The 18,009-nt window shown below is 41.7% G+C and overlaps 1 protein-coding gene across 1 annotated transcript in view; it reads right to left on the bottom strand.

The window, feature by feature from the left end:
- The window catches only part of ANKRD33B (ankyrin repeat domain 33B), a 34,937-nt gene extending 25,656 nt beyond the window's left edge, over nucleotides 1-9,281 (bottom strand). The window contains 5 exon segments of the mRNA XM_032220459.1: nucleotides 7,446-7,456; nucleotides 8,810-8,849; nucleotides 8,851-8,886; nucleotides 8,888-8,995; nucleotides 8,997-9,281. Of these exon segments, the coding sequence (XP_032076350.1) occupies nucleotides 7,446-7,456; nucleotides 8,810-8,849; nucleotides 8,851-8,886; nucleotides 8,888-8,995; nucleotides 8,997-9,281 (480 nt within the window).
- Nucleotides 9,282-18,009: the final 8,728 nt, after the last annotated feature.

Genomic DNA, 18,009 nt, shown 5'->3' with positions numbered 1-18,009 from the left:
CTAAATCTTCAAAAGGGATGAGATAGCTCTATGTAGAAATTAAAATTGGTCAAGGCTGTGTACAATACAGTCAATTTAAAAGTTTAATTCCATTTTAATACCTTACTCTATTCTGTTAACATTTTTGATTCAAAGACTGAGTTTTCTACCACTGGTAAAAATGTCAGGTTATAATTATATTTCTTGTTTGCTTACTAATGTGCAAAACAATCTTGCCTCTGAGATTTCCTTGTGTTTCCTTCTCTAGTGTATTCTGCACAGGATTACATTTAGCCTCAGATTATTAATGAGAAAAAGAAATGTATTTCATGATGAAAAACAGTTTTACCACACTTTTTTTTTTTCTTTTAAGAAACTTTCTACATTAAGAAAAAGAAAACAGAATATTATAGTGATCAGTTCCCAAACTCTATTCTCACTGAATAGACTATCTATTCCCACTGATATAACCATAATAAATGCTGCAATCAAAGACAAGTGTTTATGAAAACTACAAATAGTATAATGATTGCGCCTGTATCCTAGCACTAAGTTCCCTTTGAACTAAATACAAATATTTAAATATTGACTTCAGACAATCTAGATTATTGTGATTTTAGCTGATTAGAAATGACCTACTCCAAATTTTATTAAGTCCATGTGCAGTGCAAAGAGTTGAAATGGTTTATTCTTACTAGGTTCATCTTAGCATTTTAAAAATATTATTCGGCACTAAATACTTTTGTGGGAAATGTATATAGGCCTCTTCCAAAGAATGCATGTATTGTTTCTCTGTGTACATTTTTTTTCTGGATAACGTGTCACATTTCGCATTTTGCCAGGATCAGTATCCAGGACTAGCACTCATGAGGTGTTCTACCACTAACAGGAAAATTAATATTAATTGCCATGATTCAGTATGTAATTACCCTGGAGAAAATTAACTAACGCATCCAAAATAAACTGCAATGATGCAAAAAATGTAATATGCTCCACGAAGTCACAACGCAACCCCTTTTTATATTTACATCCTCATGTAAAATGCATATCACATGAAGCTTACATATTCATCATTTTCCCCAAGTCTTCCTACAGATACCCACGCATCAAATACAGCAAGATTTCTACAAATGTTTCTACAAAAACTTTGTAGAAAATACGTATAAGAATTAATATTGTACAAATTTGCAATGTACAGCCAGATCTGTAAAAAAAAAACTAATACAAGAAATTAATACAGAAAAATACAAATAAAATGCAGAATAATGAAAAGGGAGTTGCTTCAGGAGTCAAGAGAATAATTTGTCTGAATGATACAGGAAATTAAAGAGATTAACTGTTAACCAGAAAGATACAAGTTTTAGCAAGTCCTCTGGGAAAGATTCTTAATAAACAGATAATCAATTTTCTTGGCATCCTTTTATAACCGCAACATAAAATAACATGAGCAGCAACAGACTTATTTTTTAGATTCCTCAAAGACAAAATTATTCATTGAATGAAATGTTGTTAAATCAGCCTGTTACAAAATCAGCCTGTTACATTAGCATATTAAAGCAAACACCATAAAGATACAGTATTTGCATTTGTAAACCGTTAATGTGTGCAAATTTGATGGACTCTCAATAACCTGAAAGGTTACATAAAGATAGAAGAGAGCAAGACTTACAAACTATAGTTCTCAGATGCTATGATAAACCTAGAATGGCTAAATTGACAGCTTTTATTAGAGAAAAGAAATTGATCGATTTTAATGATGACCCCCTTTGGAAATTTTGCATGAAACAGCAAAAAAAAAATACAATTATGATATACTTGGATTTGATTATTAGAAAAAATAAGAGAAAAGTGGAAAGTTATGTTGTAGCCTTAGAGTAAGAGTTTACCGTAATTTAAATTTATGCTTGTAACTGTTGTAAAGGAAAATCCGAAGCAATTTATGGTTTTTTTTCTTTCTTTTCTTTCTACGCTTACGCCTTTTTTTTGCCTTTCTTTCTTTACTCAATTTCTTTTTCTTCATTATTACTTTCTGTTATTCTTCCCTGTGTAAAATGTAACTAAAGTATCTGATGCTGTAACAGCTAGGGTATGATTATACTAATTCTCCAGAGAAAAAATTAAGTACAAGAATCTTTTTCATAACCAACTGACAAAGGACTGAAAAAGAAATACTTGAATGTAACCACAGAAACATCTCACAGGTGTCAGGCTATATGAATATATTCATTCAACTGATCATGCATTATATCGAGTTTCAACTATATGGGCAGGTCCCTTGCACAAAATGCAAAATTTAGTGTCTCTATAAATCATTTAGATTGAATCTTTTCTAGGAAGTGGAAGCTAGAATCAATATTAGACAAGTCGAAATTTGATTCGGTAAGTTTGGATGCATAAGTTTTAAAACAGTCACGTTGTAACACAGAAAGATGTCTCTTGCCAATTGCCTTCTTTCACCATTCAGTGTCTAGAAATATATTCCATAATATTTAAGGTTTATTCACTTCTGTGAATTTTTGTAAATGTATGCATCATAGGTCCTAAAAACTACTATGTGGTTAAAAATAAACTAAGCAATGGTGCTGTGTCACAGGCAAGAAAGAACAAATTCTTACAAAAGACACTGTAGTAAAAATGCAACTCATAAATCAAAGAACTGAAGATGGTTGTTTAGAAAGAAATCAAAGGGGATTAGAATGCAGTCTGGCGGAAATAGGACTCAAGATCTACTCCTTCTGCCCACATAAACATGGCTCAATGTTTGGTTACCGAAAAACAATTATTTGTGGAAGTTAATTTTATTATGGAGGAAATGAGATCCATTTCTCTTCTGGCTACCTGAACGGCAACAATGATCCAGAGCACATTGATCTACTTTGATAGTAATGCATTATAGGCACATTTACAAGATGGGAGGCTGTATTATATGTAGAACGAAGTAAGCATTTGTATACTTATAATAGTTATAGTTATAATCAAAGTTATATAAGAAAGACATATAAACAATGATTGCAATTATATATCTCTATTAATCCATCCATCCACTCACCCACCTACCAACCAACCCATCTGCTATACAACTTCCTTTGTGATTATGGCTGCATTAAAAGAATTTGAACAATGTGAAGAATGCCAATGATTGGGTAGTTATTATAGTGGCCTTCATTGTGGCTGAATCCTTGCCGAAAAAAAGTAGATTATAATAGCATGTTTCCTATATTTCTTTATGCATTTTCTCCTCTCTATTACCAATCAGTCAGGAAATCTAAAGTCCAGTTTAAAAACAATAAAATCTCACATAACAATTTAATATATGAGCCCAGAGTTAACAATCTGATATATGACCCAGGCACATCAGTCACCTTTTTGCTTGTAGCCCAATTTATTTTAATTTTGGGGGGTTACTAAAGTCATTATAGAATTGTATTTAAATTGTATAATTGTAATAAAAATAAGAGTTAAAAAATAACATGAGATACATTTAAAAAACAACACACATACATTCCATTTAAGTGGGGCTGGACCTTGTTCAAACAGCCCCAGGCCTGCCGGAACAGCCAGGTTTTAGGGGCTTTTCGGAAGGCCGAGAGAGTGGGAAGGGTCCGGATCTCTACGGATAGAGATTGTTCCACAGGGCCGGAGCAGCTACAGAGAAGGCCCTCCCCCAAGGAGCCACCAGCCGGCATTGTCTGGTTGATGGCACCCGGCGAAGGCCCAACCTGTGAGATCTTATTGGTCGTTGGGAGGTATAGGAAATACAAATATAGTTTTAATGCTAATGTTAACATCCTTGCAGCTTGGCAATGCTAACTCCATTATGTGAAGCGTAGCCATCTGGCAGGACTAGGACATGACAAAGAGGTTATTTCACACATTTATTAAATGTTAAAAATTACAGCTGACACCCAGTTAAGCCCAGTCCCAAAGTTACAGCTGATACAGTGCCCCCCATGATCATTCGCCTTAAAGCAGACCCACAGATACGCTGCAGCGCCCCCTGCCTCTGTTTGACCCCAGCTCCCCATAACCATTTCCTTTCCCCCATAGCTCCCTGCTGGCCTTAGTCCTGATTCTCACTTCCACCAGGCCCCACACCTCATCCTCACTTACCCCATTAAGGCAACAAAACAGAGCAGTTTGTCCTGCAGCCACCATTTGTGCCCCTGCCCATAAGGGAGTAGGGGGGAAAATGACAGCTGCTTCTCAGTCACCACTGTGCAAATGTGGCACAAGCTGCTCCATTAGGTTTTAAGTGGAGAAATGCTGATGCAGATTAACTTGAGATACCTGTTTTCCCCGAAAATAAGACCTCCTGGATAATAAGCCCAATCGGACTTTTAAGTGCATGCACTAAAATAAGCCCTCCCTGAAAATATTGCAACACAGCAATAGCCATGAGGTGCCCACGTTCGCCTCCTCCTGTACCTCAAAAATAATAAGCCCTCCCCGAAAATAAGGCCAAGCGCTTATTTCGGGGGTCAAAAGAAAATAAGACCCTATTTTGGGGGAAACACAGTAGCAACCATTGCTCCTAGGGTACATTGGAAATAAATCTTCTATCGCACTGGAATCAGTATTTCCATTCATATTTGGTAACACAATACATGAAAAGTTCACTACAAGGGGAAAAAAAAGATTGAATAATTGTGAAAGGAGTACATGGTTTCAAAATGCAAAAAAAAAAAGGAAGCCAAGTTAAAGTTCAGCACCTTTCCATTTGAAAGCATACCTCAAAATGAACAAGATGCCTTTCTCACATATTCGAAGCATGACTCCCAAATACACCCTTCAAAGATGAGGGTTTGAGAAGGCAACGGGTTATTCGAAATGTAGGAAGAGTTAGCAAGAAATCCCTTTAAAAGGACCAATTTTATTGATGGCTTCGGTGATGCGAATGTACACTCCGAAAACATCTCGATAGATCACTGCCATAGCAGAAGCTGTTTCAGCATCATTGGATGATAACTGGTAATTTACCAGCCTGAGCAGAATACGTGAGAATTATGAGAGTAAAAATCACTATGCGGGGCTTTCCTGCCGCATTTATATTGTATTGCTGTTACAATAAAGCCTCTTAAATTGATTAGCTAGTCGATGTGACGTGGTTACAACGGAATTCACTTGCTCGGGCAGCTGAATAGTTTTCACAAAGAGGCAAAAAATGTGCAACGAATCAATTCAGAAGTAAAGTCACATGGAATGGAGCTAAAGATTGGGAAGACACAGAAGAGGCAGAGAACCCTAGACGAAGAAGAAATATGGAGTGTAAGCTAGGGGGACATGGAGCCGAGGTGGCGCCGGGTTAGGGTGCAGTACTGCAGGCCCATTTCAGCTGACTGTTATCTGCAGTTCAGCGGTTCTAATCTCACCGGCTCAAGTTTGACTCAGCCTTTCCATCCTTCCGAGGTGGGGTGAAATGAGGACCCAGACTGTGGGGCGATTTGCTGACTCTGTAAACCGCTTAGAGAGGGCTGAAAGCCCTATGAAGCGGTATATAAGTCTAACTGCTGCTAATGCTAATCTGAACTGGAGGGCAGATGAATACATGGTTCTTCTACAGAATGGTTTAATGGTAGGGTTCTGTTGTGGCCCAGCAGTTACCATTGGAGCTGCCACCAGACTCCGACAGCGAGGGCCCTCTGAGTCAGCTCTGGAGGAGGTGAAGGACGCTTGTCAGGGTTCCGACTCCGAGTAGGGCGCACAGAGGCTGGTTGGCCACCAGGTGGCTGGGGAATTCTGGGAGTTTGAAGTCCACAGGACTTAAAGTCGCTAAGGTTGAGAAACACTGGTTTAGATGAACTTTGAAATCCAAAAACTGAGAATAGCGCAAATAGTCGTCAACTTACATCCCTGTTTAGTGACCATTCAATTTACAACTGCATTAAAAATGTGACTTATGGCCTTTTTTCAGAGTTATGACCTTTGCAGCGTCTCCATGATCGTGTGATCAAAATTCATATCCGTGGCAACTGGTTCATATTTCTGACCGTTGCTGTGTCCCAAAGTCACGTGATCCCCTTTAATGACCTTCTGCCAAAGCAAAGTCAATGGGGAAACCAGATTCACTTAAGAACCGAGTTACTAACTTACTAATTGCAGTGATTCACTTAACAACTGGGGCAAGAAAAGTCACAAAATGGGGCAAAACTCACTTAACAAATGACTCACTAACAACATAAATTTTGGGTTCAATTGTGTTCGCAAGTCGAGGATTGTCTGTATTGAAGAAAGTTGAAACGCAGCACCAACTAATTTCAGCAACTATTGTATGATGAATCGTAAACTACTCTTATCTATATTATAATGTTCAAATATGCTTAGTTTTTAATTTTTTGTGTTGCCATACTTAATGGAGAATTTGGCCTCCTTCCTTTTGGATGGATTACCTGTTTCATCTGTTCTGTTTCACAAGAGTGGGAATTATTTCTTGCCAACTGTATGGATTCACTCACAATTCTACATATCATACCCTATTAATTTGTAAATATGAAGAGGCCGTTGTCTGTATGCAATCAAGAAAGGGGGCAATGAAGGGGCCATTGGTTATGATACATGAAGGAGGCATTGAATGAAAAAGTGGGCAGGAGGAAAGGCAGTTTGGAGGTTGTACTGGTCAGTGCTTGAGGTAGGAGCACAACGGAGTCGAAAATTTCCATTGCTAACCAAGTTAAGTGCGAGGTGGCGCAGTGGTTAGGGTGCAGTACTGCAGGCCACTTCAGCTGACTGCTATCTGCAGTTCAGCGGTTCTAATCTCACACCGGCTCAAGGTTGACTCAGCCTTCCATCCTTCCGAGGTGGGTGAAATGAGGACCCGGATTGTTGGGGGCGATATGCTGACTCTGTAAACCGCTTAGAGAGGGCTGAAGCCCTATGAAGCGGGATATAAGTCTAATGCTATTGCTATTGCTATAGTTTTGCCCCATTGTATGACCTTTCTCACCTGTTGCGAAACGAACCATTGCAGTCAAGTTAATTAACACCATTGTTAAGTGAATCTGGCTTCCCCATTGACTCTGCTTGTCAGATGGGAAAAATATGACCACAGGACTCCAAGACACTGCAATGGTCATAAATAGGAACCAGTTAACAAGTGTCCAAATTTTTTTTTTAATTTAATTTTTTTATTTTTATTACATAAACCACACATACACACAATAATAAAATAAAAAGAATAAAAACCAACAACAACACACACACACAGACAAAAAAAGCCATATCAACCTACGCAGTCATTTGGTTACATACATTTATCATTCTGATACATTTAATTATTTATTTGATAGGTTATAATATACTGTTTGGGTTGCTTTGTTACCATCCCTTCCTCTTGTTATAACACCACCTTATTTTCCCTTTCTTTTCTCCCTCCCTCCCTCCCTTCTCTACTTTCTTCCCTTCCTCCTCTCTTTTCCCTTCCCTTCTTCCTGTACCTTTCTCTACTCACGCTCTTCCTCTTCCCCTTCTACCCTCTCTCCTCCTCCTTTCATCCCTCCTCTCCTTACCCTCTTTCTTTTCACCCTCTCTCCTTCTCTATTTTCTTCCTTCGTCTCTCCTTCCCCTTCCTTCTTCCCTTACCTCTTCCTTTGCTCCTGCTCTTCCTCTTCCCTTCCTGCCCTTTCCTCCTCTTTTCTCTCCCTTCCCTCCTCCTTTTTCTTCCCTCTCCCTTTCTCCCTCCCTCCCTTCTCTACTTTCCTCCTTCCTCTCTCCTCCCTTCCTTCTTCCCGTACCTCTTTCTCCTACTCCCGCTCTTCTCTTCCCCTTCCTACCCCTCTCTCCTCCTCTTTCCATCCTCCTCTCCTTACCTCTTTCTTTCCGCCCTCTCTCCCTTCTCTACTTTATTCCTTCCTCCTCTCTTCCCCTTCCTTCTTCCCTTACCTCTCCTTTGCTCTGATCTTCCTCTTCCCTTCTACCCTCTCTCCTTCCTTTTCTCTCCCTTCCCTCTTCCTTTCCTTTCCTTTCTCCCTCCCTCCCTTCTCTACTTCCTCCTTCCTCCTCTCCTTCCCCTTCCTTCTTCCCGTACCTTTCTACTACTCCGCTCTTCCTCTTCCCCTTCTACCCTCTATCCTCCTCTTTCTCTCCTTTCCATCCTCCTCTCCTTACTCTTTCTTTTCACCCTCTCTCCCTTCTCTCCTTCCTTCCTTCTCCTCTCTTTTCCCTTCCTTCTTCCCCGTACTTTCTCCTCCTCCCGCTCTTCCTCTCCCCTCCCTACCCTCTCCTCCTCCTTTCCATCCTCCTCTCCTTACCTCTTTCTTTCCACCCTCTCCCCCTCTCTACTTTCTTCAAAATTTTGATCCTGTGAACCCAGGGACGCTGCAACAAGTCATTTAAGTGTGAAAATGGTCCTAAGTTTTTCTTTCTTTCAGTACCTGCAACTTTGAATGCTCGCTAAACTAATAAGTCAAGGGCTACTTATATACTACAAGGAGGAATGGAGAGTTAAAAGATTTGTAGGGGAAAAAAGTTGTTAGTGCGGGATGTTTTTTTTAATTGCGGCCACAATATTCCCGAAGCAAAAAAAAAAGAACGGGGGACGGAGAAGAGGGAAGAGGGAAGAGGAAGGAAAGAGGGAAGAGGAGGAGGAGGAGGAGGAGAGGAGGAGGAGGAGGAGGGCGGAAGAAAGCAATCACTCCTTCTTCTCTGGTCGCTCCAAAGGACAGGCTGACACGCTCGTGGCTTACGGGGAAAGGAGCACATTGCAATAAGATTGTAGGGCAACGAGGGGTGTGTGTGTGTGAAATGGATGGGAGTGGAATTGCTCCCCGGAGCCACCGTTTCCCTTCTCCTCCCCAGGCCCGGCAGTGCTAAGCGCTGCGCCCTCACCCGCTTGTACGGTCCGTCTCCTTCACGTCCTCGTCCCGGAGCCCCTGCCGGAATGAGCGCCCGCACGACGGCGGCGTTGTTGGTGCAGGCAAGCGCGGAAGAGGCTGAGCGGCTGCTGGCCGTCGGGAAGTTCCGATTCGCCGTCCTCCTCCTCCTCCTCCTCCTCGCCGTCGTCCTCCTCTCGGGGCGGGTAGAAAGGAGTCGTCTGAAGCGATGCTCCGCGTGTCCGGGAGATCCGAGAAGTCTTCGTACTCCTCGTCCTTATCGTCCCACTCCTCCTCCTCCTCCTCCCCCTCGCCCTCTCCGCTCGCTCGCTCGGCGGGGCTGCTTGGCTCAATCCCTCCGCTCCCCCCGGGACTCTCTCCCCCCTCCGCCTTCTCGTCTCCCGGGGCTCCTCCGAGCGACCCAACTTGGAGCTGCCTCTCCGCGGCGGGGCTCCGGCTTTCTCGGCCCTCTTTCCGACCCCCGGACAGAAGCACCATCGTCGCTTCCCGCCCGAGGGGAGCGCGAAGGTCCGGAGCTCTTGCCTCCTTGCGGCGCTGATCTCCCGAAGCCGAAGGGCGGCCGGGTTAATCCCGCGCCTCCCGCCCAGTTGCATCCATCGGGATGGATCAACGCGGAGATCCAGAGGGAAGGTCCGGCAGGAAAGGATGAGGCTCGGGTGGCAACGTCCAGTCATCCTCCCACCTTAGCTGAATAGCCCCGACCATTCACAGCAAAGCCACGCTTATCTCGGGGAGGGTGGGGGGGGGGCACTAGTGCGTAAAGAAGGCGGGGTGGGCAGATCAGTGGTAAATTCACAGCATGGTAGAAGATTAAACCAGTGATGGTCAACCTGGTCCCTACCCGCTTTCGTGGTGGGCGGTAGGGGTTTGCTGTAATTCTGCTTTATGAATTTTATAAAGTAAAGTTACTTCCCTACTTTATCAATCACCATTTACTGTGGAACCGGTGGGCGGTTAGAAAATGTTACTACTAACAGAGATGCAAAAGTGGGCGGTGGGTATACCCCTGCTCTAGATTGTGCCACAGTGTAGAACATATTAAGGTTAATACTGTAATTATCAGATTATTCTTCTTCGGCATTGTTACGGTGAACAAGAAGCTATTGTCAGAACAGAATTTGGAGAAAAAGTGGTTTCAGGATGGGAAAGGCAATGGAAAAGATATAGATAGGTAGGTAGGTAGGTAGGTAGGTAGGTAGGTAGGTAGGTAGGTAGGTAGGTAGATAGATAGATGATAGATAGATAGATAGATAGATAGATAGATAGATAGATAGATAGATAGATAGATAGATAGATGATAGATATACAGCTGATATAGATATAGATATATAGATATAGATTAGAGATAGATAGATAGATAGATATAGATATAGCTGATATAGATATAGATTAGATATAGATAGATAGATAGATAGATAGATAGATAGATAGATGATAGAGAGATAGAGATAGAGAGATAGAGATATAGCTGATATAGATAGAGATATATAGATTAGATAGAGATAGAGATAGATAGATAGATAGATAGATGATAGATAGATAGAGATAGATAGATAGATAGATAGATATAGAGAGAGATATAGCTGATATAGATATATAGATAAGATAGATAGATAAGATAGATAGAGAGATGATAGAGAGATAGATAGAGATAGAGAGATATAGATATAGCTGATATAGATTAGATAGATAGATAGATAGATAGATAGATAGATAGATAGATAGATAGATAGATAGATAGATATAGATTAGATAGATAGATGATAGAGAGATATAGATATATTGTCCCCATATCTGTTTAATGATGTTGGAATGATAACATTCAAGACAATTTCCCTAGGATTGCCCAAAGGACCTGTGATAGTCAAATGGAAAATGAAACGCCTTGCCTAGGTGTAAAAAGGTTGACTACCTCTGGATTAGACCTGTGGTGGGGAAGGTCCTTCCATGTACGCCGTACACAGAATAGAAAACGCATTTTAAGGGAGAAGAGAATCCACCACGGGTATCATCCCAGCACAGGACGGTAGGGGGGGAGGGTTCGGTCCTGTTGATTTCGGACTTCCCGAAAACTTCTCCCGTGCATTTAAACTGGACTCTTGAAGTTCTGATCAAATCTACCCGTCCTCCCCCTATAATAGATCGCGGAAATGTCTTCACCTCCTGCGAAAGGCCTTTAAAAGCAAGTCTTTTCCTGACCCCCGCAGTTAAAAGTCTAAAAGTTTTTTAAAAAAGCGGGGATGGGAATTTCTTCTCACATCTATTGGAACTGGAAGCAAAGGCACATTTAAGATTCCGTCAAAAACTTTCCAGGGTTTGAGAAAGAAGAAGACGATTCTCGTCCGAGTCATCGGATAGCATTTAAAGCACTACGCTGCTACATCTGCTTCCTATCTGCTGACGCTTTCGGCAATATTAGTAAAATGTCACGAGGTGCCTGCCAAGAGTTTTTCCAACAGGGGAAACTCCAGAGTCGGGGGTTTTTCTGAGAAGAGGTTAAAAAAAAACCCAATCACCCAAGCAAGTGATTTGCTGGCAAACAGCAGCAACAATAATTATTTGCTTGCTGGTTCCCATCCCTATTCGCTTGGGATGGAGAATTGGCAGAAACTCGACAGACGCTATCTATAGTAAATAACAACAATACACTTTAAAACGATCTGATTTCCAGTTGCATAAAGTTTAGGCATCCTGAGAACAGTTTTTCCACATCGCCATTTCCCTTGGTGGGAAGTTATCACCCAGCCCTCTCCCAGAAAAATGAAATATTCTAGGAAATATTGAAAAGGCAGAATATTTCTCTGGATGTGAAAAGAAACATGTTTTAAAAGACAGAATAGTTGGCTATAGCTTTCTGCCCATCCCCAGCTAATGGGCCATTAAGATGGCCAGGCTAGCCCACTTTACATAATAAAGACTTCTCCTCACTGCAGCTGTAGGGGGAAGGGATATACTCAACTGACCACAAGGCATCTGAGAACTCATCACAGCCTAGAGAGTAGCCCCCTGCATGGCACCATGGGAGTCTGACAACCAATCAGAATACATTTCTTACACGGGAACAGGAAACAGAGAGGTGGGACTGAGCAGGTTATAATCCTAGCAAGCCCCTCCCTCAGCCCTTCTCTTCTTCTCCACCAACACTGAAGCAGGTGATCCCCTTTTCTGTTCAGGGCTCAAGCCATGTGATCCTGTCCACCAATAAACCATCTTTCCAAGCAGCCTCCATGTCTCCAGTGTCTTTTCCCCCACTTGGAGCTCAACCCAGAAGGACATTTCTTCCAACACCTTCAAATAATTTTGCATTGTTTTGTAACCTCCTTTATCCATTTAAGGTCGATAAAAAAGAGGCAGCAATTACCAATACAGCCACCGATCAATCCTATTGTACAACATTGCAATAGGAATCCTATTGCACAACGAGGAAGAGGGCAGGAGAGGGCAGAGACTGACACATTCGGAAAACTCCTGCAATCACGACTCCTAATCGGATCAGCAGAAGATAAAACTCGAGTTTAGCATGTTGACATCAGGCACATTTTTGCAAACCGATTTACGTGCAGCTATAATCCAGGTTAGTACGGAGAGGCTGTATGCAGGGCCGGATTTAGATGAAAAGAGGCCCTAGGCTATTCCACTTATGAGGCCCTTTCACCTCCCATTTTTAAGTTTGTAAATTACGTGAGAGACAATAAAATACATCATTACTGTGATATATATCAATATATATCATATATATAGCTGGCCTCCCGACGGAGGGCGGCTCTGCTCTGCGGCAAAGGCAGCGAGGCCAGCCGCCTCCCCTGCTGCGCTCAGCTGCCCGGCTCGGTCCCCTCGCCCTCACCTGCCTGTCGCTGGTGGGCTCCGCGTCGATGGGGCGGCTACTGGGAGCGCCGCACCTCTCGCCCGACCGCTGGTGCCGGGAACGTGTGCGGGCTCCCCAACTGCCACGGCACTGGAACGATCTTAACCAATACATTTTTATGTTTGTTTATTAGTCATATGTGTAGAATTTCTCCTTATTTTCGGTTCAGTGTTTTAGTGTTCACTGTTTTTAGAATAGTGTAATTTTAATTTTGCTAACAATTTGAATGTAGGCCCCTCTTGATCTTGAGGCCCTAGGCTGAAGCCTAGTTAGCCTATAGGAAAATCCGGCCCTGGCTGTATATCAGACAAAAAAAAAAAAGGTAACCGAGAGGCCAGCCATAAGACTTCTCAATACTTTCAATTCTCAAGCTTCTCCATACATTCTTCGCACTGCAGAAATTTGCCAACACATTTTATATCGCTAATCTGTTAGCCTCGCACTCGGGACAGCAAATGTGATTAAAAACAAGCAGCAAAAGATTTAAAATAGGGTTAAAAGGGTTAATTAAAAAAATTTTGAAAGGATTCCATGGAATGTGCAGAGAGAATGGCTAAACTGGGACGGCATACGAATGCCTGCACGTTTATGGATACAACTCCAAATGTTTAAAATAGGTGGCTAAGAAGTTTAAGGAGTGGAAAAATCCACCTGCTAATTGTAATCACTCTTCCCAGAAAGTAACATATAATGTAGTCACATCTGAAGTAATAAAGGCTTTAAATCATGGCTTTTATTGTGGAAAGGTTAATTCTTCATTAAGCCTGATAAAGAAGCTAGAACAGAGTTCATGTGCCTTGTAGCGTTTTTTAAATTAAAACAATAAAGAAGCTAGAAGCATGTGGAACTTTTCTGAAAGACAAACCGTCTGATTAAAAACTTAAGAGGGAACAAATGGCTTTGTTGCAAGATAGTTGTTTCAAGCACAGCTATTTAATAGGATTATCGTCTTAAATTCCAGTAATCTGTTCTACTCATGCTGAATTTGAATGATCTATCTTTAGTACAGTGTCTGTCAGTAATCCAGTAGGTAGGTTTTTCCCCGCAAACTGGCATAGAAGCTTATTTTCTCTGCTGCTCGGGAATGACAGAAAGCAATTCCCACTAATACGCGCAAAGCAATGCTGCATTTTAATGATTAATATTCAAAAAGTTGCTGAACTGATATTGGACAATTATTGGTTTAGGTTTATTAGATTTATATGCCGCCCTTCTCCCAAGGACTCAGGGCAGCATACAACCTTAAAAGAAACACATAATACAAAAGTTAAAAAAAAATTAAATAGAATATCCCAAACCCAATTAAAATTGACAATGACATTTTTTTAAAAAAAAATTCGAATTAAAATTAACAGTGATCAATAATTTATTTTGTTTTGTTCAGGCCAGGCTGGCTTGCTGGAAAAGCCAACTTTTTTGGGCGCGTCGGAAGGACCGGAGGTCGGGGATTATACGAAGCTCCGGGGGCAGCTCATTCCAGAGGGAAGGTGCTCCCACAGATAAGGGTCTCCCCCTGGGGGGGTCGCTAGCCGACACTGTCTGGCCGACGGCACCCTGAGGAGGCCAACTCTGTGGGATCGCACTGGACGGTGGGAGGCTACCGGTGGCAGTAGGTGGTCTCACAGGTACCCTGGGCCTATTGGCATTTAATCAGTATCCCCTTGAAATCAGTATCGCCTTGAAACCAAACCAAACCAAAATATTTGATGGAATATAATCACAACTGATTTCAAAGGGAATGTGGGGGAAAATCAGTACTTGGGTGAAGATTCAACACGTCAGGCCAACAATTCCCAAACTGGTCTACTAGGAGGTCAATAGCAGCCTTCTCAATTTAGGAGGCTGGGTCCACTTGCTTCCTAAGCCTTTTGTCTTTTCCTGTTCAGCTTGATAACTCAACAGGCTGTCTCCCCATGCTCCCTGCTCGTTAGCCAGCCAGACCCTGGTCACTATCTGAGTCCTGTCCTATCTCTGCTTCCCAACAGTTAGCTGTTTCTTGAGAATCTTAAGGTCTGAATGGTGAATGTTCTCTGTAGACTCCAACTTCAGAAGAGTCTGCCATATTTGGGAGGGTGGCTCCTATTCTCGTGGACTTCCAGAAGTGTAGGAAGTTATCCCCCGGCCCTCTCCCAGAAAAGTAAAATATCCTAGGAAATATTGGAAAGGCAGAATATTTCTCTGGATGTGAAAAGAAAGAAACATGTTTTAAAAGACAGAATAGCTGCCTGTAGCTTCCTGCCCATCCCCACTTTGTCAATGGGCCATTAAGAAGGCCAAGCTAGTCTACTTTACATAATAAAGACTTCAGCTGCAGGGGGATGGGATTAAGGAACTTTACCCAACTGACCACATGGCATCTGAGAACGCAACCAAACCTGGATTCAAAACACAGCCTAGAGAGTTGCCGCTGCATGGCCCCATGGGAGTCTGACAACCAATCAGAATACATTTCTTATACAGGAACAGGAAACAGAGAGTTGGGACTGAACAGGTTATAAAAAGCCTAGCAAGCCCCTCCCTCAGCCCTTCACTTCTTCTCCACCAACATTGAAGCATGTGATCCCCTTTTCTGTTCAGGGCTCAAGCCATGTGGTCCTGTCCACCAATAAACCATCTTTCCAAGCAGCCTCCATGTCTCCAGTGTCCTTTTCCACACTTGGAGCCGAACCCAGAAGGACATTTCTTTCATCAGAAGCTTGTGAAAACATGAGTTTTCCAGGGGACCTTTGGAAGATTAATTCTGCATGGAACCATCAGTATAACAATACATAAATTGCATTAATTAATATTTGCAGCACTGTTATTTTTGTTCTATAATTGGATTGTGTAAAATGCCTGAGGCAGTAAATTGATTCAAAAAATAAGGCCAAATCAGAGGCCCAAAAGAGGTTTCATTGAAAGGTGTAGGATAATACAGATAGCCATGTGAATATTAGCGTTCAGAAAACTTATAATAATGACCTAAGCCTTAAATGCATTTACTGATTCTAAATACACATTTGCAACACTGGACCAGTACATTTGTTCTAAAAATTGGCAAGGGGTACATAAAATACTTAATTTTTAATATTTTGGTGCTGATTTTAATGAAAAGGCCTTTAAACAGGGAGACTATCGGAAATTATAGATAAATGCAGATATAATAATCATCTTGCCAAACAACATGAATTCAGAACAGACGCTAACAAAGTTAATAATGTATGGGGAATTGTATTGGAATATTGGATGATCACATTTCCCAAACGTTTATTTTGTGATCCGTGAATGTAGAAGGTTTGCCTGGACTTTTTACCAGGAGTTGTAAGTGACTTGAAGGCACACAAAGGAGTACTATCTAGCTACAGTTTTTTGATAAAATTTTTGTTTCTATTTTTTCTTTAAGTACCGTATTTTTCAGACTATAAGATGCTCCGGACTATAAGACGTACCTAGCTTTTGGGGAGGAAAACAAGAAAAAAAAATCTGCCTCTGCCTCCCAGTAATTTGCCTCCTTGTAGCAAACAGCCTCTGTCAGCTTCAGCACAGCCTGATTTAGCACAAGCAGCTGATTGGCGGTTGGATCTGCTTCCCAGAATATTGCCAATCAACTGTTCCATCTGCGGGGATCACCGCCCCCTATTGCTGCCTCTGTGCGCCCCGTTTTCGGTCTTCGCGCATCCCGTTTTTGGCCTCAGCGCATCCCATTTTCAACCTGTTTGAGGAAGCAGGGATACGCAGCAGTGGTGATCCCCGCCACCTGGAATGGGCCAAAAATGGGGTGCGTGGAGGCTGAAAATGGGGCACATGAAGGCTGAAAATGGGGCACATGGAGGCCCGAAAATGGAATGCCCATCGGCCAAAAATGGGGCACATGGAGGCGGCAGCGGCGGTGGGCAGTGGCAATCCCCGCAGCCTGGAACAGCTGATAGGCGGTATTCCAGGAGGCAGATCCAGCTGCAAATCAGCTGCTCGTGGTAAATCAGGCTGTTTGCTGCAAGGAGGCAAATTGCTGGGAGGCAGAGGCCAAAGGGTAGGGGCGTGAGGGTGGGCGGAGCTTTGGCAATATTCACTGTATAAACGCACAAACATTTCCACCCACTTTTTTGTGCGGGGAGTGTGTCTTATACACTGAAAAATACGGTAAATCAAACCACATCTACCAACTGAATGGGAGAGTTGTTTGATCAATATAATTCTATAAATGCCTTCAAGGGAGACATATGTTTAACAATTAAATGAACGCCTAACCTAATACATTAAATGAGATTCCCATAATTAAATGTCTTATTTAATAGTGCATTTCAAAATCTATTTGATGGAATATATTTCAATAAATCTTGATGTTAATGATGCAAATTTTCTGAAAATCTGTTAGCAAACAAATAGCTGTTCAAATAATTCTGCTAGAAAGCAGTTCATTCTAGCTAAATCTGATAGCATGCAAACAGGGCTGTGGAACTGTTTCTGCCTTCATTTTTTAAATTATATATACAGGCTATTCAGATAGTATGTTCTAGTTACTATATATTATTTAAAAATTACAAGTATGCTATTAGATTTGTAACCCACTTTTATTTTCATGTGGTGAAACCCAAAATATCTTTAACTAACATAATTATTTCTGTCAACATGACAATTCCATGTTTACCTTTTCTAGTTATTTGCGTGTTTTCCTAATCTCAAAGGCCCCACACATTCTAATCACGTTTAAGATTTTAAAGTAAAAAGTGTCATTTTTTGAAGTCGGCCACTACATGTACAGTATTGACTTTTTTTCTCTCTCTTCTATTCAATTATGTCCAGTTCTCACAGCTACCTGGACAAATCCCTGCAGTTTTCTTTGGAATATTTTTCAGAAGTGATTTGACATTGCTTCCTTCTTAGGGCCCAGAGAGATTGACTAATATAAGTCACTCAGCTGATTTTGTGTCTAAGGTGATACTCCCAGTCTCCAGATTTTAGCAGATGCCTTAACCCCTACATCAAAATGCCTCTCAAAAATCAGATATATAATTTAATAAAATATTCAAGTAATAGACTACTTTCACAGTGCAATTCTTAATTTATTTACTCAAGTAACTCCCGCTGAGTTCCAAATAGGATTTAGGTATATACAGAATATTTTAATGATGTTAAATTAGTAAAATAATTATTATTTTTCTGCCTCCTTTCTTTCAACCTTGTATTTTTGCTTACATCTGTTCTTGAGAAGCACTGTTCAGAAAAACATACCACAGGATCAGAGGTGGGTTCCTACCAGTTTGCACCTATTCGGTAGAACCGGTTCGTCAAATCTACCGGACCGGTTAGAAGAGGTTCCACCAGTGGACCCGGAAAGCAGGCCACACCTACAGAAGAGGT

The sequence above is a fragment of the Thamnophis elegans genome, chromosome 6 (genome assembly GCF_009769535.1).
Source record: "Thamnophis elegans isolate rThaEle1 chromosome 6, rThaEle1.pri, whole genome shotgun sequence".
Lineage (NCBI taxonomy): Eukaryota > Metazoa > Chordata > Lepidosauria > Squamata > Colubridae > Thamnophis > Thamnophis elegans.
Note: the sequence above shows the minus strand (reverse complement) of the source record. Positions and strands in the feature narration are given on the sequence as shown.